The sequence below is a fragment of the Mangifera indica genome, chromosome 15 (assembly GCF_011075055.1).
Source record: "Mangifera indica cultivar Alphonso chromosome 15, CATAS_Mindica_2.1, whole genome shotgun sequence".
In the NCBI taxonomy this organism is placed as follows: Eukaryota; Viridiplantae; Streptophyta; class Magnoliopsida; order Sapindales; family Anacardiaceae; genus Mangifera; species Mangifera indica.
The window spans coordinates 2,122,497-2,149,061 of NC_058151.1; the positions used below are offsets into that span (position 1 = coordinate 2,122,497).

The window sequence follows — 26,565 nt, forward strand, 5'->3', positions numbered from 1 at the left end:
TTGGGAGACAAATGATATAAATATTATAATATAAAAAATAATTAAAATATAAATTATATTATTATATGTAAATATGTAACCCCTAAATTGACTAGGGGCATTTCAACTTTTTCTCATGAATATTTGTGTTTGATTCATCCTCTTTTAATATTCTAATCTTCGTTATAGTTTTTTTGTCTTTATTCGATTTAAATTTAAATTCGAATTGAATTATTTCGAGTTTGATAACCATCTCAACTCAATTTAGTATGAAATAAGTAATTATAACTTGAGCTAGAGTGATAAGGGGGCTAGGCTCAAACTTGTGTGAGCTCAATTATAAAAAGTTCTTAACATTTAAACATTATTTTGTTAAATTTATATATTTTAATAAAAGAAAATATTTAAAAAATGAATAGTGTTGAGAAAAGAGAATAATAATTAAGGTTTTTGAATGTGGGGTTATTGGAATTAATTGAGTTCATTTATAGATTTGACAATGAGGGCATTTAGTTTGAAAATCCTAAGTTAGTTGAATACTGACAAAGCGATTAGGGTAAAATCCAGCACAATGAAATTTTTGTTTGTAGGTCAAAAGACTTATTCCCACCAAGGTTCGATGAAATTTTAAATTTAAATTTATTAATTTTTTAAAATTTAAATATTTATTATTATATTAAAATTTATTGATAAGGTTAAAAAATGAAAATGTCATTTAGCTAAAATTATTAAAAAAATTAAAAATTTATATATTTTCCCAGGCTAAATTTAGAAAGCTTTACTTTTGCCTTCGAAGGTTTATTTTTTTCCTTTCTTCTTTGACAACCTTCTTTGACGTTATCTGACTTCAGCTTCCCACCCATCTTTTTCTCTGACGCTCTCTCCCCCTCCTAGTGGTCTCCCTGAAGAATAATGGTTGAAGAATCGTTGAATTGAAGCATAGGTTGTGCACTTCATCAACCCATGTTTTGATTCAATGATGATTGTGAAATAACGTGGCCATGGATGAATCAACGAATGTGGCAGGGCTAAAGACGTCTTGAACTTCATCTGGATGAATGAATATGCATGTGGCCGCACTAGAAGAATGAAACAAAGAGAGTGGGTCGACGATTCTGAGGAGAGACCTTGTCACACGATTTAAAGGAAAAGTCGATGATTCAAAGTAGATTCAATGAAGATAGTGGATTGATTGAGATAATGAGAGCGTCAATGGAGAAGATTAGCCAATAATAAGATTCTTTATAGTCACCAGAGATGAAACCCTATAAATAGAAATTGAAACAAAGTTTTTAAAAGTTTGGAGGGTGGTTACAAAAGAAAAACTTAAAAAGTATGAAATTCTAGAGTTATAGAAAAAAATTACTTTTCAAAACTGAAAATATACGAGACTAAAAGGAAAATTATTAATTTTTAATATAAAGATTAAAAAACGTAATAAAATATTAAGTTTTTAAATATTATTAATTAAATAACGTTCGTTCAGTATTAATATTATCGCGTAGTCTCCGAATACCTCTCTACTGTTGCATAAGCCCTCCAATTTCTCAGTCAGTTCTCGTTCACAGGTTTAGCCAAGATGGTGAGCGAAAGACAGAAAGTGGCTCGCAAACGATACAAAGAAGAGCACCCAGGACTATTCCCAAAGCCAGAGCCAACGGCAGCAAAAGACCCGAGCAAGAAGAAGAAAAAGAAGAGTAAATTCAAGCGCAAAAAATCAGAGGCTAAAGAACCCAGAGACCCCAGTAAACCCATTAAAAGGAGTTTCAAAAAACATCCACTTAGAGTCCCTGGCATGAAGCCTGGTGAGAGCTGCTTCATTTGTAAAGCTAAAGACCATATTGCTAAACATTGCCCTGAGAAAGCTCAGTGGGAAAAGAATAAGGTTTCTTCATTTTCTTTTTTAATTAAACACTGGCTCTGTGTTTGTATTTTATACGCGGGTTTGGAGTCAATTGATGTTGTACGGTGCTTTGTAGATATGCTTGTTTTGTAGGCACCGTGGACATAGTCTAAAGAATTGCCCTTCTAAGAATGAAGACACTGAGAGCAAGAAGTTGTGTTATAATTGCGGCGAAACTGGGCATTCACTTTCAAAGTGTCCTCAACCACTTCAAGACGGTAATTGCTCTTCTAATTAATTTAGGATCCTGAATATTGTTTAATCTTGTGTATGGAAATTAGCTTTCATTAAAATTTAGGTATATTGGTTTTTGATTTCTCTGTAGTTTGTTTGTAAAGTGCCTTCAGTTCAATTGATTGCTTTAAGGCGAATGATTCATGACAGTGACATTGCATTGCATCTTTTAAATACTGCATTTGATATGTGTAGAGAATACATTGAAAATTAATAATTGTTTGGGGTATGTTGGTACACTAATCTTCACAAGATAGGTCTTGTTTGTAGCCATTACAGGTTATGAAGAATGGTTGACTCTTTATTAATTTCAATTGTCATAGATTATTCAAAACTATGAAAACTTTTTGGGGTTTGGAATTGGCTTTCTATAGGCATATACCATACAATCACTAGGAGTGAGATTCAGCGAATAGTTTCGAGAGCTCTTTTAATTTAGTTATTTCACTTCTTATCTTTAGCACTTTTTCAGACATAGTCTCATTTGAGGCTATAGTTTCTAAGAGTATAAACAAGTTAGCACACCTTGAATTTGAGGTTGTGCATGATAAGCTTTGGTTTTTATCTGCCAACAGTACACAAAAAATTGTTTTCTGTAATTAGTAGCGGATTTCAGTTTCGAGATAAGCTAGGTCAGAGTTTTGAGAATCCTTCTCATCATATGTTGGTTTCAATCATATGTTTGCCAAGGGGACATTTCTGGGTTGTCAAGTTCTGGGCTTTGAAGAATAACTATTTATCATTCCGGAAAATGGGAAATTTCCTCTCTCTTTCACTCTTATTATATATTGAACAATCCTGTGGACATTCTTCTTCTCAACCTACAAAGTTTAGGGAAAGTTTTACCTAGGGGAAAAATAAGGGGAAAAAACAAGAGTTTGCCATTAATATTGTACACTTTGTGGCAGCATTGCACTCTTCATTCTTGACTTTTGTGACTGTGTTTGTGTAATCAAATGTTAAAAAGATAGGACAACTTATGCATGACCAGAGATAGAGCTGAACTTATCAAATGACATTGTTGAATTTGAGTTTTTTAATCATTTCTTCCATGGAACATGATAACACCTTGGCAATGTAGGTGGAACAAAATTTGCCAGTTGCTTCATCTGTAAAGAACAAGGACATCTAAGCAAGAACTGCCCTCAAAATACACATGGGATCTACCCGAAGGTATGTTTTGATTGTTTCCATTTCTTTGTTTCATTCAGAGGATGTGCCATAGTCTGATGTAACAACCAAAGTTTCTGGCTACATGCAAGTATGCAGGGGTTGATTCTTGAGAATGGCCTCTTCATGCTTAAATGCTGGATGCTAGGACTGTATGTAGGCCATTTCTTTAAACACCAAGCTTAAGTAAGACCAACTCTGGTAACCCATATGCGTGGTTGAATGGCATAGCTTTTAGTTTCCAACTAAGACATCATAGGTTCAAATTCCCTTGTGGCTGCCTATTAGAAGCTTCCAGACCACTGACAGGTTTAGTATCAAATGGTCCTAGTTTCAAACTGGGTAACTAGTATTATTTAAAAAAGGGCCTCTCGCTGTAAATGGACAATGAGCACTTCAGTATAATTGTTGGGAAATGGTTTGGGACATTCTAACATTCCTCTCATGTTGAGTCTGACCTGTTTTTACTTTGGCATTTTCTTAGGGTGGTTGTTGTAAGATATGTGGTGGTGTAACACATTTGGCAAAAGATTGTCCTAATAAAGGAAGCAGAAGTTCTGCCCCTACCAGAATAGAAGGTAACTTAATTTTCTCATTGCTATAGGTCAAATTTACTCTGATAATATTGTGATACCTATATATATGATCTCTTCGTTTCAGCGTTTGAAGATAGGCCAAGGGAACAGGTGACCAAATTTGTGAGTGGTGATGATCTTGATGGTGACTTTGTGATGGAAGAAACTTCTGGCGGTAACAAAGACAAGTCTGCATCAAAAGTTGGTTCTGTATCCAATTCTAAAGATGGTAATGTAAAGTCAAAGAAGAAACAAGAAACCAAAGTGGTAAATTTTATGGGATGAAAACTGTCTTGTGATGAATTCATGAGCCTGTGTTGCGATATGCACTAAGGGTTAATGTAAAATCAAAGAGGAAAGCTAGTCTCTATGGTGGTCAAAATTTTGTAGGATTTAAACTGTCTTGTGATAAAGGTTATGAGTTTGTCTTTCATATCCACCAAGATATGACAGCTATATTTTAGAGTACATTGGACACTTGAATTCTTTTTTCTCCAAAGTAACTTGACCATCTTTTCCTGCCTTCAATTTTCTCACTTGGAATGAATTTCTCATTGTGTTAGTTTTGTTCCTTGTTTTAGTTGTGAATTTTGTTGAGGTGATTTTTATCAAGTGATGTTGAGTACTACTGGTTGTTATACTTTATTGGCCTGATGGTTGTTCGGCCACAAAATTGGGTCTTCAATCTTCCCCTCCCCATTCTAAGGGGATTCTCCTATAAAGATGGAAATGAAGATGATTCAAATTCTCGTAATCGGGGTTAGGGCAAGGATGGTAATAAATATATCCTTGATCTGTCTTCTTCCTAGTTCATCCTCTTCTCGGTTCATCCTCTCTGCAACTCGTCTCTTGCTTGATTTCTTTTCCTCTTACATATTAAATTACTTTTAAAAATTTTAAATTATTATAAATATATCTTACACCTAATAAATATTTCATTATTTTTCTAGTGGGTGTGGTGTGTAGGAAATTTTTTTTGCGGGGATAGGAGGAAAAGAGGAGAGAAATTTTTTTGCAAGGGGAGGACAAGAATTTCCTATCATCTCCTAATCAAATACGGGGGAAAGGCAGAAAAGTTTCCCTTGCTGGGATGGGTCCACCCCATTGCCATCTTTAGGCCTAAGGTTAATGAATCCCAACCGGTTCTAATTACAGATTATATGATTAGTTACATACTAATTATTGTACATTATCTCAAATTATTTAGATGTGGCATGGCTAATAATAGGCTTGGTTAGGAAATCACATATCAATTCCCCTGTGAGGGAATAATTTTTTATGGCAAAAATAAATAATCAAAACCAAAGGAAGATGGCCATTGATTTAATCCTAACATGGTAATATATATATATATATATATATATATATATATATATATATATATATATATATATATATATATATATATATTCTTTCTACTTTGATGCATACATATATATATGTATGTATCTGTATATATACATACATGAAATGATTAGAAGATTGTCAGCCCTGGAAGCTCAGAGAATTCTCAGCCCTTTCTTTGTTCCTCAAATTTCTCTACTACACCGCATTCTTCTCATCTTTCATGTTTCCCTCAAATTCAGGATCTCTATTTTTCTTCTACCCTGTTATCCATTTTCTCACTTTTATTTTTCTCTGTTCTTCATCATCTTTTCCTTTCTTCATTTCTCATAAGGATCCGAACGACAAAATGGTACTTCTCTCTCACTCTGTTTCTTGTTAATTTTTGAATGGCATATCTTGTTATAGCTAGTGAACAAATAAAAATGGGAAATGCACCATTACTGAAAATTCTTGTAGGCAGGATTAGCTTCCCTTGTTATGTAGAAATAGCTAGATTTCATTGATTTGTAGTTGCATCAGATTCTACAGTTCTTTTGGTGGCTTAGCTTTGTGGGAATTTATGCATTAGTAACTTTTATTATTTATGAAGATTGTTCAACATTGACACCTCATTTTTTATTGAATTCTGAAAAGGAAAATTTTGATCAAGCACCTCAGAGGATAAAGCTTGTTGTGACACTTGCATTTATTCTGTAAAATTTCTTTTTTTAGTAAGTAATTTACAACGAAGGTTTGACAAACGAGACAGAGGATTGATCTACAAATATAAATTTGTAGTGTCACTTGAAATTTTCACAATTATATATGTTTATGATAGATACAATTTTATCTTTGATAACTTTTATAATATGTTTAGATAGAATTATTATTTTTCAACTATTTATTGTTTGAATGACACTTTTTTACCCTCGAATTTAAAAAATGACATTTTCTCAGTTCCTACCGAGATTTATTAGTAAATTCTATTAAATTTTAAGATAAAATGTGACAAAAAGAGGAAAATACCTTCCATAGCTAGCTTATAAAATTTAAATATTGATGTGATGGGTTTAATTATTTTTATACTTTTATAATCATGTTTATAATTACACAGTTACCATACTGCCCCCTTTCAAAACCGGCACCACCCTTTGTTGTCATCGATAACGCCACTTGCTTTAATTGGCTGTGTGTTGGAGGTGTGTGGGATGACACCTATGCTTGCTGTTGGTCAACAACCTGTCGTATTTCATCGACAAATTGGTTACTCGACCATAGCCATCCATCTAACCCACTGAGTCACCACCTACCTTCTTAACTTTGCTGACAATAGTCGGAGTTAGAAATTGCCACAGTGAATGTGTCATTTCCTCTTTAATCTTCTTGTTTCTCAAACAACAAATTCGTAAACCAGTGTGTGATTTGGTGATAATTGAATCAATTTAACTAGAAAAATCAACAAGCTGATGAGTGAAAATCTCGACATGGAGGCTAAGGAAGGCACAGTTTGAAAGGTCGCAGAGCTCTTTACTCTTCCCTAGCTTCTCTACTCTATCGCCAACTTGAAGGCTGATTACATTGCGTGCCAACAAAAGAGATGCAAGAAGGGATTATCATAGGGCGAAGGGGCTCAGTTTTGTGATGTTGGTGGTGAGAGAGTTTGTATTGTCGTAATTAAAAAATGCCCTTCCAAACAAACCTTTTTTTTAATTGAGAACCTACCTGTATTGGTTGAACTTTTAAGTGGGAATCCCATTTGTGTAGATTGAATTGGTAAACCCGAGTTACGATGATCAGATCGATAATAATTATACTAAATAAATCAGAATTTTACAAACGATACAAAAGCTCGAACCCAAACTTTCTCCCTATAAACCTTACAACAAGCGAAGCTTCTTAGGTGTTTAACTTTGGTGCAAAATTTGCATTCTGAAATTGATTCTTCATGTATTTATATATTGTATGGAACTGAAATGACATATATGCAAATGGAATAGGCGAACGCGGCATCTGGAATGGCTGTAGATGATGAATGCAAGCTCAAATTTCAGGAACTGAAAGCCAGGAGGAACTACCGATTCATCATCTTTAAGATTGAAAATCAGCAGGTTGTGGTAGAGAAACTCGGCAGCCCTGGAGACTCTTACGAAGACTTCACCGCATCTCTTCCCGCTGATGAATGCCGCTATGCCGTCTACGACTTTGATTTCACAACCAGTGAGAACTGCCAAAGAAGCAAAATCTTCTTCATTGCCTGGTAATTTTATGGAATTTTTTCCAGAGTTTGAAGTAAAGGTTAGGGGTCCATAATCCAGTTCAAATCATTAAATGGACCAAACTACTTTTAGTTTAGGTTGAAAAATTTTTAAAAACAGTTTTTCAGTTTGAGTTTAAACAACTCTGAAACTGCACCAACTCAGACGTGCACACTCTTGATAAAAGTAAACATGTTATATTTACAAAAATAGTTTCTTCTTGTGTTTGAAGGTCACCTGATACATCAAAGGTGAGAATGAAAATGGTGTATGCGAGCTCCAAGGACAGATTCAAAAGGGAGCTTGATGGGATTCAGTTTGAGTTGCAGGCAACAGATCCCAGTGAGATGAGCCTTGACATAGTAAAAGGGCGAGCAACTTAGCCCCATCAAGCTCCATTTTCTCTATCATTTTTCCTAACAATTGTGTCTTGAGAGATGCTTTTTATTTTTCTTTCAGTAATTGCTTCTTACATTTTGTTTTGTTTTGTGGGTTTCATACTATATGTTGCAGCAGCTCAATGTACTTTTATGTTTACTTTTATCATGTGAAAGTGAAATACATTTCCACCCCCTTGTGCTGAGTTCTTTGTTAGTTGTATTCTTATTTATTTTGTGGATTTATCATTGTGTGTAATAATTGGAGTCAACTGAACAGATCATTATCCATACAAACATTCTCTTTAGTTTCCTCCATATCCTATCTCCAGCTTCTAAACTGGAATCTGGTCTTATATTAAGATAGAGCTTTGACTTTTCTAAAATAGTAGTTATGGGATTAGTCTGTGTGATTGGTTTGACCCAAAATAACAGTTTAACTCAAGTGGGTTTTTCATTATTAAAAAAAAAAAAAAAGAATCTTCTAAACTAGAATTAAACATTTTGTAATATCTGAGTCTAATCTGTTGGTTGAAATTAATTGTTTTCAAGCAACTATCCATGAACATGTCAAATTAGGCAAGCTGTTCAGTAGAAGTCTAGAGAGACGGGTTTCTTGAGAAATCAAGAGATTTCAAAAATTTTGCTCTTGAATATATCCTCTGGCTTTCTGCCCTATCCACAGGCTATGGAGCACAAGTTCAAGAGACTTAAGAAACACAATTGCAGCAACACTCAAAATCTTATTGAAAATTCATCTGGATAACTTGTTAAAAACATCTTTGCTAATTGATAATGTCTTCATATTCTAATTTTCTTTGACCGGTTTTATTCAATATGTAAGAGTTTAAAAAATATATAAAAGAATGAACCAAAAAGAAAACAGATCAACGATATATTTATCTTTATGTCTGTTCTATCTCTGACCGCGGGGATTTTAACCATCTACATCCTTGTTTTCGTTTTTATAAGAGAATTTCCTCCTCATTCGAAGAGGGGACGGCCAGGCCGAACACCAGATTTTGCAGGTCAAGTTGCCATCTCTTTATCGTAGACAGAACTTTCAGGTTATTATTTCTCCAGTCTTGCTCTCTATGGTTCCTTTTTGGAAAAACAAGAAGTTCATCTGGATGTTTAAGGTGTACTACCTTTCCGAGATTGACCCATAAGCTCATTTTGAATAAAAGAAAAATTCTTTGTGAGTATTACTTTATGAAAAGAATCTATCAATACAAGGAACAGTGTGAAAATATACTCTAGCAAGATATAAATGTTCTATGAAGTGTAAACAAAGAAAATTGTTCCTATGACTGCCCAGTTTGATTGGCTGACTCCCAGTATTTCTTCTCCAATGACTCGACTCGACTTAATGTTTTTTCGTCTCTCATAAGAATGCTACTAAGAGATGAAGGATCATAAGGGGGAGGCAGCCTGCACGGGGTTGTTTCTGAGGGACTTGTCACCATGGATTCTATCATAAACTTCTGCAGTGGTAATCCTTCCGATGGGCAAGCCATATTTTCCGAACATAACTCAACAGCATTTTCTGGTATTGTGGGTGTGTATCTCAAAAGCTTCGAGTACTGACTTAACAGATGATACATGTAGTCGTACACATATTTCATCTGCAACTGCTCTTCGATGAATCTGCTCGCTGTCTTTCCCATGTCCTGTGCCTGACAGATCCACACAGAATGAACAGATGAGAAACAAAAATGTAATGATAAATCAGATTAAACAATATTTTCCATGATTACACATAGCACTAATTTAACATTAGTCTAGCGCAAATTAATTGTGGTTCTTTTGTATTGTACTGTATATAAACACCTCTTCTACTACTGAAATGACAATCTAGTTCACTTTCTTTCATTTTAAGATTAAGGAATAACGATTATCAGAAAGTTTAAATGCACTTTTACATGGACAAGATTTCTAATGAAGCAAAACTGGCGAAGAGTCTGATTATTGTTAGAATTTTTTACCTTAAGCTTGTGGCTATTGCCCCAATCGACTGCGAACTTAATAGACCGGCATTTGTCATCTTCCCTTATGGGCCAGTAATGGCGCATTGGTACTAAACCTCTTGTGAAGAAATCATAATAATGGGGTTTTACTAGTAAGGTGACAGAATCACAGGTAAGAATGTATTTCTCACTGACAGACCAGGCAGAACCTTCAATATAGATCTTATACCTGCATGTATATATAATGCATCCATTTTAAAGAAACCAGAATGAATTAGCTAGCCACAGAGAAATGAAAACATATGCACACAAATATTCACCTGTTAACACATTGGCCTTTTAAATCTGATGTCTTGAACCCTTCCTTTGTTGCTTCAGTCCAATTCTGAAAAAGTTTTACAGGTTTCACATAAATTGGTCCACAATACATAAATTAAAAACCCAGTATTAAAAATTACCTGGGCATACAACCGAGCATTCCAGTCTTGTTCCTCTGAGACATTACATTTAAGAAGGTCCTTCCTGGTATCAGCAACTTCTGGGTTACCTTTCCAGTAGGCAAAAGGTTCCCTATTTTCCCATTCCATTCTTTTGTTTCCTTCCAGTAGATCCGCCAATACTGGTTCCCATGGTCTCATATTGATCTCAGGCCTGTAATATCTTCCGGCATCAGGCTAACGCCCAAAAAAAAACGCAAAGAAATTTTACGAACTTTATTTGTACAAACTGAGTCTGACTTAACATACCATCCCCAGAAAGACCAATCAGGGAAAACGATATCCAGAGATTGATTGTCGCTGCAGTATCTAAACAAAGGCGGTGGCGTCGGAGCTTCAGGGCCAGTAAAATCTTTAGCCTTGATGACAGGCCAGTCAACACAGTCAAACATCATGTCCAGATCAGGGACTTTACCAGGGTACCGTCGTAACAACTGTACGATTCCCCACAAGGTAAAAATATCTCTTGTCTGAAACGACTTATCGTATGTCACCACGTAAGCCCTGCCTTTGAGGATAATCAGTCGGAAATTTGCGGTTGGTCGAGCCCTTTCAACCATGTCTAGGGTGATCCCAGAGTAGGCCCAGGGCCGAAGATCTTCATGGATCCAACGGAAATATTCAGGACACGTGGGAGAGGATGAAGGGTCAGGATCTTCAGAAGTATTAAAGGTTGCGCGGTAGTAATTTTTGGGACAGGTTTTTGTGCCGCGTAGAATTGTGCAGTTGAGTGGGAATTCTATTTTCCTCTTTTGCTCTTGGTCTTGGGGATACACATAAGTTTCGGAGCCAGTTATCCTCTTAGCAAAGCTGCTAGCTCCAATTGTCTGCAACGCAACAATACCACAACGTTATGAGTCAGCTCATAAAACACATAGACCGATCCGTGAAACCCTGCAGAAGCACCATCCGCAATACTATGAGTCAGATCTTGAACCTTACCGTTGAAGTGGGCTGGCATGATTTGTTTTTTTTTATGGGTCTTGACGTGACACTGAGGGACAACATCTAATTCAACCCGACATGGACCATCCATGGAGCGACTTACAAATAATTCATTAAAAATTCAGAATGGACTCTTCCGGTTTTCCTAAAAGGGCGATATTATATATAATTAAGTAGATAAATAATATATTATTATTTGATTAAATATTATTTATTTTTAATTTAAAATTATTTAATTATATAATAATACATTATTTATATACTTAATTATAAACTCAAAAATATGTAACATAGTTTTATTTATTCTAAGCAATATTATATATATACTTTTGAATATATAATTAGATATATAAATAATATATTATTATATAATTAAGTATTATTTTATTATTAATTTAAAATCACCTAACATATGATAATATATTATTTATATATTCAATTGTGTATTGGAAAATATATATAATTATACATCCTAAAAATAAATAAAATTTCTAAAGAATCTATTTTAATTAAAATCCTAGGAGAATCCAAAACCGATCATGATGAATTCAGCGGTGCAGATAAGTCAAAAGTATGATCCTATGTGTACATGCATGTAGCTAAAACTTAGTACACGTGTTCCGATTAGTTTGCCAACGTTTTATTTTCTACGTAGTTGGGTAGACCACCCACGCTAGAACTAACAAAGGGCCCAGGTGTCAATAAACAACAACACCCAGCCCAAGTCTACACGACGTCGTTTTCAACACGCCAACAGAATTATAACGAAGGCGCGACGGGAGAGACAATTAAATATCACATTAACATCAATAATTAAATGAACCATAATTTGAATACTTACAGTGGTGTCGAGCAAGCGCGTGGAAACCAACGCGCCGACGATGAGAACGAAGATGAAGGTGAAGAGACCGTAAGATTTTGCCGCTGTCTTCGAAAATGGGCGGCAGATAAAGTCTGTGGAATAATCAAGAGGCCTGGATCCTGATGCGTGCTGGATATTGATGTTATTCTCTCTCATTTTACCACTACAAATGAATCTCCGCAGGCGAGAAAAGTTGGTGGTTTCCTGAAACGGGTAGCTGAGGCTTTAGTTCATTTGAGCTCTATCTTCGTCCTTGAAGCTCCATGACCATGAAAGCTACAAAAGCTTAGACTCTGTGCGTCTGTTGAGTTCAAATTTCTAAATGTATGTTATTTTGAGAGGACAAGCATAAAGAAAAAAAACCTGACGTGAAATCTCTTGTGGGATGAACTTGGGCAACAAAGTTTAATTGACAGAGGAATGAACAAAATGAAAAGCTAGACAGAAAAGGAAGGAGGAAAAGAAAGTAAAAATAACAGAGAAAAGGAGAAAGGTGGGTGGGTACGCCAAGAATGAGCTGAACTATTTTTGAGTATATAAATAAATATATATATAATATATATTAATTATTTAATTAAATAATTTTAAATAAAAATAAATTAATATTTAATTAAATAATATATATATATATATTTATATTCATATTTATATTTATATATTTAAAATAAATACACAGATCATTACTATAATAACAAAGGTGGACTAATTCTCGATATGTTAATTTCCATTTTTATGTTTACACTGCAGACAGATGTTAGAGGACAAAAGGGTTCCAACATTGCAGCCCCACTGAAACGTTGAAATTATGAAAGGTCAAATTTAAAAAGGCCAATAACTATTTCCCACCCAAGGTTTGATGTATAATTCCCATAAATTAAGTTTCAAAATACTAAGTTCACACCCGTTATCTATTTAAATTAGTAATTTTTGTTTAATTTTACTAAAAAGAATTGATTTACGTTTTATTAAAATTATAAATCTTTTATTAATATTTAATATATATCAAATTATTAATATATTTTTATCAATTTAAAATTTTATTATTTAAACTTTAAAAAAAATTGAAACTTTAACAAACTTTAAAATGTAATGCATTTTCAATTTGTAGGATGTAATTGTTACATTTGAAATTACTTAAAGACATACTAAAAATTCAAAAATTTTAAAATTACCCATAAACCTTTTTAAATTTCCTAAAACCATCAAATATTTTTATTAAAACCTCTACTATTTTCATTAACACTTTTAATATTTTTAAAAATTATAATTTATCTTTAAGTATATATTATTTTGAATACAAAACAGAATAAAAAATTTTTATACAAAATAACATTTCTATTTTTGTACTTAATAAAATTCTTTAATGAGAGTGAATGATTGGATGAAAACCTGATTTTTTTTAAAACTTAAGAGTAAAAATTGTAATTTCAATAAACTTTAGTCTGGCACTAGTCTTTTTGGCATTTATAAAAAAGATAAATAATAAATAATTCAGAAGAGAACATAAATGAGGTCGCCATCTTTCTGACATTTCTCACATTTTTTGCACCGTATAGAGTACATCAGGGGTGGCAAAGTTGCGGTGGTGGATTTTTTTAACTTCTTATTTTCAAGTTATGGCAATGTTGAATTAATAATTTGTCGGCCAAAAGACTTCTTCTCGCCCCGGGTTTAGTCTTTCACTAATTCCAATTTTTAAAAATATAAATATTTATTTATAAATTAATAAAATCAATTAATTTTAATTAAAATTAATTATTTAACCAATAATAAGAAATAAATAAAATTTTATCTCATTTTTTTCACTCTAAAAACTAATAATTTTATTTATGATTAAATTTTAAAAAATTATATCTTCCCTTCCCACGGTTTTAATTTTTAAGAGACAATTTATCAGTGAACGACGTGTTTCTTCAACATTATCTATCCCTATTGACAATGTCCCTCCTCTCTGACAACTTGAAAGTCGTCTCTCTAAACATGATTTGTTTGGACGAAGACTCACCTTTTCTAATAAAGATAAGTTCGAAAGAAAAGATAGAGACGCTCAAAGGGTATTGATTGTCGAAGAAGGAGAGGTTTTGTTAGGTAAATTGAAACCTCAGAGAAAAAATATAATTATTCAAAGTTTACTCATGAAAAATGGTTAATTTTTCAAACTAATAAAAAAATAATATAAATTTTTACATATTTTAATATTAATAGTTAAATAATTATTTTATTCTTAAAATTAACATAAGTATATACTAATTTATATATTTTAATATAGATTTTGCCCATAATTTGAATATTCTGTTTTATATCTCACAACCTCGTATAAAATTCAACTATGAGAGAATAAAAAAAATTAAAAAAAAAACTTTTGTGCTACTTTTTATAGCTTGTAAAGACAAAATATTACTATTTTTTTTATTTATTATATTTTTCTTACATAATAAAAAGAAGTGGATAGAAAATTGGATCAGGATCCTCCATTCACGGAGAAAATAAATACTCATAATTTATTAATTTAGATCTTATTCTAGGTTTTCACATGTTTATATAGATTTAGATCCTATTAATTTATTTGACAATAAATTTAATAATTTAAAATCCAAGATCTATGTTTTCTTGAAAAATTGACGGAAAGAATGATAATGCAGAAGAACGGAAAGAGAATTTGCAGGATAAATGGAGGATTGAAATCTACTAACCTCAACGGTTGGATTTTGTTCTTGATCTTTCTTTATCACTCTCGATAGCGCAGAACTTCTCATCTTTCTACGAAGATTTCTGAAGAAAAATATACAGAAATTTCACCAGGTTTTTGTTTGTTTATTGAAGCTTTTGAAGAAGAAGAAGAAGAAGAGTTGGGCTGTAAATTAGATTATTTGGTTAAAATGAAAGAAAGAAGTCTTAAATCACGGGGTGATTTGCCATGGAAATACTATGATCTGAAAACCTTGCTTTCCTATAGACAAAAATATACAAATACAAACAGGAGCCAATCCCTCTTTTTCTCTAACCAACATAATTTATTCTGTTAAAATATTATTAATCAATTTTTATAAATAAGTGGGGTTGGATTCATGGTGGGTTAATTTTTTTATTACCTTGGGTAACACCGAAGGTAATATATAAAAACATTGATTTACTATAATTTATTTTTTATTATTAATATTATAATTTATTAAATGATAAAATTTTTTATTATTAATAATAATATGATAAATAATTTTTGAATAATTTTATTATTATCTCTTTTATAGAAATTAAAACGTTATTAATATAAAAAATATTTTTTAAAAATTATATTGAAAAAAAACTTTAAAATATAATTTTATTATTTAATTTCATATAATTTGATAACATGAGAAATTATAATTTATTATTAAAATAATAAATAATTGAAAAAATATCCGGAGTTACTATTTTAAGATATAAATAACAAGTGATTTTTTTAGTAAGTTAGATTGTATCATGGCCCGGCCTAGCTCGTTCTCTATTTTAAAATATAAATAACAAGTGCTTTTTCCAACAAGTTAGATTGTGCCATGGGCCGACATAGCTCGTTGGACATGTCAAGACTAAATTATTAGTTTTCCTATTAAAAAAAAAATTGTTAAAGAAATTATCAATTTTTGTTGTTTTTCTTATAGAAAATATCAATCGAACAAATATAATTAAAATTATTTATTTTATTTTAAAAGTAAGGTAAATAGTTTGAAAGCTTCAACATAAAATAATAAAAGTTTAAGTTTTTAATCAAAAAATTTAAAAATTTAATATTTTTAATAAAATAATTAAAAATTTTAACTACTTAAATATAAGAAAATCTAAGTTTTAACATTTAATAAGAAAAATCGATAATTTGATGTCTCGTTTCTCAAACATAACACCGATAATGGCCTTAACGCACAGATATTTGACAAAAGCCTGAAAAATGGTCTTCATGTGTGTCGAAATTGGGCCTAGAAAGAACTATGTCTAGGCCCACCAGAGGCCTTGAGTAAGGCCTAAATTCATTGCTTAATTTTGGTTTGTGACAATTTTATAGGGGTTCAAGAGGTGGAGATGGAAATGGAAATGGAAATGCAAAAGATAAACAGTAACAGGGTTTGGATTGGAAGAAAGAAAGGTGCTGAAAACCATTGAAAGAAAAAAAAAAAAAAAAAGCTGAAAAAGCAGCAGAGCCATAGCCGTTTCCAGGACACTCTCATTTTACTCCATTTTACAAGAATCCAAGCAACATTGTGAACCATTATTACCATACTCATGGAACCACTATCCTTCCACACTTTGGTCTCATAACAATTATATCAGATAAGTCAAAAGTTTTAATTCTAATATGTCATAAATAAATTTCAAACTTATGCTCTCTTGTTTCAATACCCTTTACTTTTATCACTCAAACTATTCTTTTACGGTTATTATTTGATACTCTTTTGCTTAGATATCATCGACTTTTACTATTTAAATGATCTTTTTGTGATTATTAATTGACACTCTTTTATTAAGACACCTTTTATTTTTACTATTTAAATTATCCTTTTATGGCTATTAGTGGACACTTTTTTATTTTTTCCATTCCAACTATCTTTTTTCCGGCTAGTGGTAGACACTCTTTCTTCTACCAGAATCATACATTTGATAAGCTGATTGACGATTGTGAGAGAGCAACATTGATGGGCAGTGCATGCTTCGCTGAGGAATTTGGGCAATCTAATACACTGTTATAGATTCTGTGGTCAGAATCATTAAAGAGAAAACAGATCTCTCGTCCTTCTGACCTTTTGAGTGGGGATATTCAAAAATCTTCTGTCCTTTAATTATTACCTTTTCAATTCTCACGATATTACCATTTGGATTATACAGAGAGAATCTTGAAAAAATTGATGGCCAGGCTCGCTCGCCCGACTTGCTCTTAACTTTTGCCAAGGTCCCAGCAACTAGTCAGCAAATTTCTTTTGAAAAAATGCGAAAAAGATTCAACCAAAAAGAGGCCAAAAGACTATTTCCCACTCATGCTTTGTCAAAAGAGTAATATTTTGGGATACTGATTAAAATAGTTGTTTTTTTAATTTTTTATATATATAATTACTTTTTTAATTATATAAATATAATTATTTTTTAAATTAATTTTGTTTTAAAAATAAAAAGATTATGAGATTTAAAGTTGATCGGATGGACTAATTGATCGACTATGACTAACAACCAAATACTTGACCAACTAATTTTTAAAAATAAATTGATTGGCTGAATGGTTGATCAACTATCCAACATTCCTTTTATATTTTCATCTCATTTCATTTCATATTTCAGTCTTGGTTAGACAAGCTTGTCTAAGTACAAAATCTAAGAGTATTTTAGATATTTTATGTTTTAGGCTATATATGTATACAAGAAAAAAAATGTTATTTTAATTAGTATAACAATATTATGTATATAATTTTTGTGTATAATTTAATATATAAATAATATCGTATTATTATATGATTATATAATTAAAAATTAAAGACAAAATAACACTCAATTATATGATGATATATTATTATTTATGTATAAAATTATACACAGACATTTATTATTGTTAAAATGAAAATTTTTTGTTTATATATACATTTTGAATTTACTGGAAAGAAGTTTAATCAACAATGTATCCTAAAGAGACCAAACATTAAAATTATATATAATTATTAAATAAAATTATGTTTATTTATTTTTAATACATAAAAAATAAATAAAATATATTATTATATAGTTAATTAATTTTATATTAATAATAAAATAATTTTAATTATATAATAATATATCATATATATATATATATATATATATATATATATTCAAAAATGTGTCACAAAAAGTTATTTTTAATCATTTTAACACTTGGTCAACAAAGTTTTTATTTTTCTTGACTTTTTGTTAAATTATTTTTTTTTCTAAAGGTTTTTCGCTTTTTTATGATTTATTATTATTTTTTAATATTATTATTTATCAATCGAATTAACGTAAACTCTAATTCATTATTTTTTATTTTGTCTACTTCGCTTTAATTTAATTCGAGCTTTATCCCTATCTTAAGAAAGGTTCTACCATTGGCCGTCTCAATTTCTAGAAGCTAAATAAATTGGTCAATTAATAGCTATCAAAATCAGAGAGAAAAAACAAAAGAGGAGGAATTCAATAATAATCAAGCGGCTGAAAACAACTCATCAAGTTTACCAAAAAGTGCCACGTGTGTCTGAGTAACCACTTGTTAGATGTAAGTATTCATTCACAGAATCAGAGGCATCCCACCTGAACCAAGAGCCTCAAATCTCACCCTCTCACCCTTTATAAACGCCACATGGTTCTTAAATTTTCATTTTTAATTGCATTTTCTTTTTCTCATCAGTTCTGATCTTCTTCCTGCAATGGCTCAGGTACTCTTTCTCACTCATTTGAATTGTTTGAAATTAAGTTACATGGAAATTGTCTCAAATTTTGATTCTTTCTCTGTGAAAAATGTGAAAGAAGAAGGTGGTGTTGAAGGTTTTGACCATGACTGACGACAAGACCAAGCAGAAAGCCATTGAAGGTGCTGCTGATATCTATGGTATCATCTCTCTCTCTTTCTTCAAAGTTTTAAAATTTTTTTGATGCATGAGGGTTTTTCTTCTTTCTTTCTTTCTTTCGTCTTTTGTAAATATATCTGAGCTGAAGCTGATTAGATCTCCAGTTGTCAATTATTATTATTTTTACCTTGATTTTCAGGGGTTGATTCGATTGCGGCTGATTTAAAGGACCAGAAGCTAACAGTGATAGGGCAGATGGATCCAGTGGCAGTGGTGAAGAAGTTGAAGAAAGTAGGGAAAGTGGACATCATCTCAGTTGGGCCAGCCAAAGAAGAGAAGAAAGAAGAGAAGAAAGAAGAAAAGAAAGAAGAGAAGAAAGAGGAGAAGAAAGAGGAGAAGAAGGAAGAGAAGAAAGAGGAGAAAAAATGAAAACCATATGTGAAATTTTTGCTCAGCAATTTCCAAAAGGCTTTGCCAGAATCGCCAGATTTGTCTCCTTGTAATATTAAAGTGACCGAAGTTTTTGTTTTTGTGCCCAGATATCTCACTTGAATGACACAAATCTATGATCAACTGTATCAATCATTCTTCAAACATCTATAGTTTAAAGCATTTAGTAGTTGAAGTTACGTACTCATTCGAAAATTGATTTACTAGAGAGGGTGACAGGTTGAAAAGAAGTCGATTACCTTAATTTCTAAAAGAAAAGCTTTTCCTGTCCCACCTCTATCTTGTCGAGAACTGATGAAAAATTTTAGTCTTGATACGGAATGATGAAAATTTCTTATCTTTTTCTGTGGTTGAATTTCTCTTCTTTCTCTCTCCCTCATAAGACATATTTTCTCATTATTAATTATTAAAATATATCTATAATAATTTAAAATTTTAAAAATAATTTGATCGATCTTGGAAAGTGACTAGCGATGTAGCTATCAAGGGTGAAGGTGGTTACGTTACGTATTTGTGAAGACTAGAGAACGCCACCAAATCAGATTGAACCTTGAACGGCATTCACCAGCCGCCTCTTCCCAATCAAGCATGTTGCCTTCGAAATTTATGGCAACTTTTCTCATTCCCGAGAACAAAAAGAAAAAGAAGAAGAATTTTGCGAAGCATGTAAGGCTGAAGTCCAAGGAGAGTCGGTGAGCGTGGATGCAGCATGTTTTACATGGAAGATAGCATTATTTGAATTGTTTATTATCAGCTGAAGAATCTGGAAGAGAATGACGAAGAAATAAAAATGAACAGAAGACTTATGTTTGTCCCGTATCGCTTGAAAGCATGTCATGTGACAGCTGAAATGACGCCATTGTTTGGACAGAAGAATATATAATAATAAAGAGCTTAGCTGTAACGATGATGGAAAAAACAATCACAGGTCATCAATCAATTATCACTACTCCTTTTTCACACCTAACAACCTGAAGAGCATTGGATAAGCTGTTGGCTCTTTTCAATCTCTTGCAAGTATCAACAAGCTTGTACCTGTAGAAAAAACTGAAGACGGCAAAAGAATTACACTATGCCCAACAAAATTGGTCTCTATTGTTATTTCAGTTAGTTTTACCAATAAATTAAGAATTTAATTTTAATATATTGTTAGCAGTCTTGAATCTAAACCCCTCACATGGAGATTCCAAAGTCCTTTATCACTCATGCTCCCGTTATGTCTGGTCTTCATCATGTTGATGATATTCCTGCTGCTTTCAAGGGCAGGATAAGAAGGTCCACAGCAATGATAGCCCCTGCTATACCACCTTTGGCAGGATCACAGAAACTTGGCTGCAACGGCATAATGGAAATGTCATCTTTGATAATTGCGACGTTGTACCTGGGCTGTGAGGGCTCTCAGCCACCTGGATAGTTCAATTTGCTCATCAGCCCCTGACCCTGAGATGCAACCATATTTCACAGCCACAGCCAGAAGCCAAAACACCACTCATTGCCCATTTCAACACAACTCAGTCTCCATTCACTTTCCTTCAGCATGTCTACGTCACAATCACCTCAACTTTGTTCTTATCCATGCTTTACTCAAAATTCTGTAGACCTTATGACTTAAAAACTCTCAATCCTTGAAAGTCTGAAATGCATAGGACCTGATAAAAAGCATAAAGATCTCATATCCATTACATAGTGATATTAATTAAAGGAAACTTTAAGTTTTAAACCAAAACAAGAATCTAGATTAAACAATGAAGCTAATGCTCCAGATACAACGTATATTATATGGAAAAGGTGGATCGATTGGAAAATGCGAACACCTCTATCAGTAAGACTAAAATAAGCAGAGAAAGAGGAGGGAAGCAAAAATGCAAAATAGAAATAAGTAGCTATATAAGTAAATAAAGGACAGCATTAAGCAAGACATTCTTGTAGTGATGTTAGACATTCTCTATAAACAAAAAACGAGCACCATACATCGCAAGCATTGCACAAAGTGAGTATATGGAGATTGGAGTGAAAAACAGAAAGATATAAAGTTATCTTATACTGAATAGTCTAGTGCACAATTAGTTCTTTTAACTTTCACCATGTCGAAAACAAAGAATAATATAGGAGTAGAAATCAATTTGGCGACCACGCTATTAATCAAGCACATAAAACAATTATTAATCACGCAGAGAATCCCAAACAGAGAACCCAGCCTAGAGTTTCAATGAATAAAGGAAAATATGACCTGCATGGGCACTTTAAACTCTTCAATGTCAAAAATGCGACCCAATTTGACACTTTCCAAATTCTATCAAACTTCCTTCTATCAATTTAATTTCTCTAAATTGATTCCAATTGAGGATTTATGGTCAACTCCATGGTCAAACAACTGCTACTGTCCTCAAAGAAAATTCACCAATATATTCACATGAAGGTCAGATTTCAAACTCTAGCAGGAATAACTTTCTTAAGGAAAATTCCATCTTGATCTCTCAATGGAAATTATGGTAATTAAAACTATATTTTGGTACAGAACAAATTATGCCGCATGCTGCATCATCATGATAAGCACCAAGTGCCAGGGACATTTTAATAATCTGATTACTCTAAAACTGGCATGCTAACACAAATAAATTTATCAAGAAAGTTGGGAAGAAAGCGTGAAAGACACAAGTTTAGCTTTTTTATATATCTCAAAATTTGACATGAAAAATTGGAGAACAGAAATGAATGTTTACCATTTGAGGCTATTACAGGCAGCAGGTACATGTGTTCAAGGGGCTGAACAAACAAGCATGTTCAGAGTAATCTGACAACCGAACAATTACATATTCCACAATTATGTGCTAGCATCTTCTATATCTTTTGAATTTTGGGACTAGATGTGCTTATTTCCCCTTTCCAAACGTATGTCTAATCACTTCATGTGCTTTTGACAGCTTTCCCGTGTTCTGCAAATTACTCACTAGGGTATTATCCACACGGAAATTTGGATTGCAACCTCTGGATTCCATTTGTTTCAGCATTGAACATGTCAAATTTCCCTGCCATGCAGAAACTGCGAATCATGATATTGTATGAATATACATTTGGAAGCAGAGTCCCTCGCCTTCTCCAGCTCCTCAGCAACTACGTAACCTGTTATCATAACAGTAAAACAAACCGCATCAGGCATGCACCCTCTCTTGATCATCTCATCAAAAAAATACTGGCATGCATCTAAATTTCCAGCTCGGCTCAGGCCATCCATCAATGTGGTGAAATGAAGGACACTTGGATAGAAACCCACTTCTTTGACGTGATTCAAGAGATTAAGCACTGCAAGTGGCTTATCCCCTTTGCCAAGGACACAGAGAAGGAAGTTATATGTATGAAAATTAGGGGAAAACCCACTTCTACCCATTTCATCAAGTAATCTGTGAAATTGGTCTAAACTCCCTAACCTCTATTTTGCACACGTAATAATGTTTTAAGTAAAAATATCTGGGAGATTACCCTCATCAGACATCTGCTGATATACCTACTCTATCAACTTATACTTCTTAATAGCAAGAAGTGAATATAGAATTGCATTATAAGAGTGTTTTAATGGCCTATAATTAAATGTCTTGGACTTAATAAACCTCTGCACAACTTTCCTTGCTAAACCTTCCTCACCACAAGTATGAATCAATATGTTAAACGTCTGTGCTGTAGTTGGGAACCCGTTCTCAATCATCTCATCGACCAGCCTCCACATTGTCTTAAACTCCTCACAATCTGCAAATATCTTCATTATCGAATGATAAGGGTTTGTCGTGTGCCTAAAATTTTCCTGTAGACCAGACCATACAAAAAACTTGTAGCCTAATTTTGCACACCTGGTCTTGTTTGCATTCTCTACATTCCTCAAAACTCCCAAAAGAACTTCTCTGACAAGTATCCTTGAAACCCTAATTCCCGAGTCGCTGAGAGCCAATTTTGCATCAAAATGAGGAGCATCATGCTGTAAAATTTCAAGTACTCTTCCAGCATCGGACTTAAGATTATCAAGAAACTTTTCCTCACCAAGAAGTGCCACTCTGAGGACTCGTAATCGTAAAAATGGGGGTTTTCAGTTGTAGCAGAATCGAAATGAGAAGTTTCCCACTCTTTAGTTGAACTCTCCTCAATGCAATAAAAATAAAACATGTAAATTTATTAACAATTCTTGCAACAAATAAAGCCATAGAGTTCATCGTTAAGACGATGAAGAGATCCCATTATCTTTGCGACTTTACCATACAAAACAAATCCAAGAAACCCAGTAACAAAATGATGTTTTTGAACAAATAGAATTGACGGAACGTTAAGCACCCACCCATCAAACTGGAAATACCCAACTGCTTAATAGGGCTCTAATGGAAGAGAAAAATGCCCATTGAACAGAGATTATGACCGAGCAAGGACTCACTTAGCGTTAAGCTGCTTGTGAAGGGCTATATTGGAGCCTGACTCGGTTATTCGAGGCTTTGATAGTGTAAGCCACCGAAGTGCTGGGGTGACAAACTGGGTATACAATGAGAAAGTTGAGGGAAACAAAGAGGGAACGATCTGGTGTTGCTTGTCAAAACAACATTACTGTGAACAGCCAATAGAGGGAAACGTAATAAACTCTTCTCAAATTGCTTTAGAATTACTGACTGAGGATCAGATGTTTTCCTGAGAATGAATGAATTTTTCACTCAAGGCTTGTTGTAAATTTGTAATTATATTTTTCACCCACGAATTTTACAAAATCAAGGCCGCTCAGACCCGTGGTCAGCTACGGCTGAATCCTAATCTACTCTTAGCCTTTGGAACCGCCGCTATGTTTAGCCTTTTGAGCCAGTGGGATCCTGGTTCGGTTCAACACATCATCCTGTCGATTAAAAATGTGTCGAATCCAACCCTAATATATAGTATTCATTTGATAAATTTTACATTAAATATAATTTTTTATTTATATTATATCATATTATACTATACAATATAATATATTAATATACCCAACATTGTAATAACATCTACGATGTTACACCTTAAGGGGAACATAAAAAAGTGATGTCCACTCAGAAACTATCTACACATACAAAATATAGAAACATCAAAGCAAACAACACTGAAAATACAATTATGTTTGAGTTCGGAGTAGGATTGTACCAATTGCCAGGCTCCCCAAGTCTTCTGTCAACAGTAATGCCGATTTCCTGACTTACCGAATGAGGAATCAAATTACTGCTGAGATCCCTTGGATTCATCCCCTTTTCTGAACCAAGAACCAACTGCTCCTTTGACCTTATCAACCACACCATTACCACAAGTACTGCTGTTATTACTAATAAAACTGGAATTTATGTTACTCTCCTTGGAAGAGTCATCATTTTCATGGGTTCCCAATCTCCTGGCCACGTCCTCGGACCCGGTCACTTTCCTCATAGGCCTATCTGTTTCATCAGGTTCTTCCTTTTGTTTGTGCAAAGCGTCTGAGATTACATCACTCACAGGCTTAGAGGTTGCTGTAGGTTTCTATTGATTCACTTCCTTTGTATGAAAAGCCTCAGATATCACCTCTGATAAAGCCCTATCTTCTTCTCCGGGCTTCAATTTCTCTGCAAGATAGTCCTTCACTGATATTCCTTTGTCTTGCCCTTCAACCCCGCGTTCCTGGGCATTTCCTCTGTGGTGTTTCTCGCCATATCCAAGCTTGGAAGTTATGGCATTCTTAGCAGAGACTGCTTTATCGGCAATTGCAGAAGTGGCAGATGAAAATTTCTCAGTATAGCTACCCTGGTTCGAGGGCCTGCCAAGTACGTTCTCTTGTGGATTGTCTTCTGTGCTCTTACGTTCTGGGGGAGATAATTCTGGCGAGAACTGGTCATGGCTTCCAGTTGGCAAACTAGTAAGAAAATCTCCGGTTCCAGTAGGTAAGCTCTGTTTTTCTCCTGAATATAAGCTCTGTTTCTCTCCTGAATTTAGTTTTGATTCGTCATAGATTTTCATTTTGTCAAAAGATTGAATAACTGGGGTAACTCCTGCTTTTTCACCACCTGCAAACGTATCGCTCCATTCAATCAATTCAATTTCACTATTAAAAACTGAAGTGTGTGTATAAGCTGTTAGAAAAAATTTTCGAAGGTAGGCAAACATTGATTTACAAATCCATTTTTACAATATTTCAATATTAGACTCTTGACTTTCATTTATTAGCTTCAATAGTTGTGGGGTCTGGAGTAAGATTTCTCATTTTAAAAAAATACCGTCGTATAGGAAGACCAGTTTTACTAAATTTAAGATATTTAATAGATTAATTGTATAAATATAGGGTACAAATTGTGTGGTTAATCTGAAGCGTATATATATAGAGTCTGGAGGAGCATTGTACAATTATTAAACTCACCTTTGCCAGTATGGTAACTGCCTTTGTTTTGATAATTCCCAGGAACATAAGCACCAGCAGTGTCCCTTGGAGCTCCAGGATCCTCTACCAAGCCTTTCGGTCTTTGCAAGTTCACTTTCGGTTGCCCTGAAAGTTCCTCTTCAGGATACAGAAAAGTTCTGATTGGGTCATCGTCTCTGGTGTGTTGAATTCCAGGATCAGTGCAAGATACAGGTGTATTTTGTGGTGCTGCAGGAATTTCACCCACGACCGTCGTCAAACCTAAATTGACCCTTTGATTTCCTTTACCTACGGCGTCGTTTACACTATCAACGTTTTCAAGATCAGCCCCTTCATCAGGATTCAGGCTCGGCAGCCGACGATCAACCTCCATGACTGTTGACTTTTCAGTATTGACTCGAGAGTCCACGACCCCAATGGTCTTAATGGCTGTGGCCTCGTATACTGTAAAAATTCATTACAAATCCTCAAACAAGGACATATATATATATATATATATAAACTAAGTAATTGACATACTTGGTGCACCATGAACTTCAGGGTCTTCGACCATTTCTTCCTCATCAAGATCATGATCATCAGGGATATGATCGTGGTCATGATTGTGATTATGACCATGTTTTGTGAGCGTGTCTTTTATCTTCCTTGCCTTTGCTTTCACCTTCTTCAGAACCCATTTCGTCTCCTGGTGATGCTTATCTTCCCCTTCTGTCAATGAAACAAATATTACCCACCATTAACAAAACCATAACATCACATAGTTAAAATTCTTCCCACAAGTTAACTTCTGATCAAACTTACCGCCACTGGTGTGATCCCCAACAATGTGAGGTTCTTGTTCTTGCTCGTGAGCTTTGCCATGGCCATGAGCATGAGCCATTTGGAAGTCCATCGAAACAGCGGTTGACACAGAAGAGAGCTTAATAAAATTGATAGTTACAAATAGAAATTGAGAATGTTCAGATATGATAAGGAGGAAGACAAGAACCGGAGATTTACACAGGGCACCAGAGCGCACCGTCTTTGCCACCTTTAAATGGGTTCACTGTATAGAAGCAGGACACGTTTCGTTCAACTGACAACTCTCCATCTTGTGCCACGCATTAT

At 33.6% G+C, this 26,565-nt stretch overlaps 4 protein-coding genes and 1 pseudogene across 5 annotated transcripts; 2 read left to right on the top strand and 3 right to left on the bottom strand.

The window, feature by feature from the left end:
- Positions 1–1,464: 1,464 nt before the first annotated feature.
- Positions 1,465–8,012, top strand: LOC123198048. The gene is made up of 8 exons (XM_044612623.1): positions 1,465–1,864; positions 1,959–2,100; positions 3,198–3,289; positions 3,771–3,864; positions 3,947–4,144; positions 5,343–5,557; positions 7,185–7,444; positions 7,675–8,012. The coding sequence occupies exons 1-8, from the start codon at positions 1,559–1,561 to the stop codon at positions 7,823–7,825; spliced, it is 1,458 nt and encodes a 485-aa protein (XP_044468558.1). The 5' UTR covers positions 1,465–1,558; the 3' UTR covers positions 7,826–8,012.
- Positions 8,013–9,000: 988 nt separating this feature from the next.
- LOC123197291 (O-glucosyltransferase rumi homolog) lies at positions 9,001–15,087 on the bottom strand. The gene is made up of 7 exons (XM_044611514.1): positions 14,784–15,087; positions 12,070–12,391; positions 10,533–11,110; positions 10,245–10,437; positions 10,107–10,171; positions 9,805–10,015; positions 9,001–9,495 (listed from the first exon to the last, which is right to left on the bottom strand). Exons 2-7 carry the CDS (start codon positions 12,244–12,246, stop codon positions 9,124–9,126), a joined length of 1,596 nt encoding a protein of 531 aa, XP_044467449.1. The 5' UTR covers positions 12,247–12,391; positions 14,784–15,087; the 3' UTR covers positions 9,001–9,123.
- A 3,252-nt stretch (positions 15,088–18,339) lies between these two features.
- LOC123198220 (heavy metal-associated isoprenylated plant protein 39) lies at positions 18,340–19,208 on the top strand. 2 transcript variants are annotated; one of them, XM_044612885.1, is made up of 3 exons: positions 18,340–18,494; positions 18,589–18,667; positions 18,826–19,208. In XM_044612885.1, the coding sequence occupies exons 1-3, from the start codon at positions 18,486–18,488 to the stop codon at positions 19,053–19,055; spliced, it is 318 nt and encodes a 105-aa protein (XP_044468820.1). In that variant the 5' UTR covers positions 18,340–18,485; the 3' UTR covers positions 19,056–19,208. The 2 variants fall into 2 exon arrangements, with proteins under 2 accessions (XP_044468820.1, XP_044468819.1); XM_044612884.1 differs by having other exon boundaries at positions 18,344–18,494; positions 18,586–18,667.
- Positions 19,209–20,003: 795 nt separating this feature from the next.
- On the bottom strand, positions 20,004–23,154 carry LOC123198049 (annotated as a pseudogene).
- A 925-nt stretch (positions 23,155–24,079) lies between these two features.
- Positions 24,080–26,539, bottom strand: LOC123198221 (low-temperature-induced 65 kDa protein-like). Its single transcript, XM_044612886.1, has 5 exons — positions 26,260–26,539; positions 25,978–26,166; positions 25,459–25,902; positions 24,600–25,108; positions 24,080–24,524 (listed from the first exon to the last, which is right to left on the bottom strand). Exons 1-5 carry the CDS (start codon positions 26,348–26,350, stop codon positions 24,294–24,296), a joined length of 1,464 nt encoding a protein of 487 aa, XP_044468821.1. The 5' UTR covers positions 26,351–26,539; the 3' UTR covers positions 24,080–24,293.
- Between the last annotated feature and the right edge of the window lie 26 nt (positions 26,540–26,565).

Coding starts and splice junctions, on each gene's coding strand:
- LOC123198048 (XM_044612623.1), top strand. CDS start 1,559: ATGGTGAGCGAAAGACAGAAAGTGGCTCGCAAACGATACAAAGAAGAG. Junction 5,558..7,184: donor AGGATCCGAACGACAAAATG/GTACTTCTCTCT, acceptor CAAATGGAATAG/GCGAACGCGGCATCTGGAAT. Junction 7,445..7,674: donor AAAATCTTCTTCATTGCCTG/GTAATTTTATGG, acceptor TTGTGTTTGAAG/GTCACCTGATACATCAAAGG.
- LOC123197291 (XM_044611514.1), bottom strand. CDS start 12,246: ATGAGAGAGAATAACATCAATATCCAGCACGCATCAGGATCCAGGCCT. Junction 10,016..10,106: donor AAAGGCCAATGTGTTAACAG/GTGAATATTTGT, acceptor ATATACATGCAG/GTATAAGATCTATATTGAAG. Junction 9,496..9,804: donor GCAATAGCCACAAGCTTAAG/GTAAAAAATTCT, acceptor TGGATCTGTCAG/GCACAGGACATGGGAAAGAC.
- LOC123198220 (XM_044612884.1), top strand. Junction 18,668..18,825: donor AGGTGCTGCTGATATCTATG/GTATCATCTCTC, acceptor CTTGATTTTCAG/GGGTTGATTCGATTGCGGCT.
- LOC123198221 (XM_044612886.1), bottom strand. CDS start 26,350: ATGGACTTCCAAATGGCTCATGCTCATGGCCATGGCAAAGCTCACGAG. Junction 26,167..26,259: donor TGGGGATCACACCAGTGGCG/GTAAGTTTGATC, acceptor TTTCATTGACAG/AAGGGGAAGATAAGCATCAC. Junction 25,903..25,977: donor TGAAGTTCATGGTGCACCAA/GTATGTCAATTA, acceptor GAATTTTTACAG/TATACGAGGCCACAGCCATT.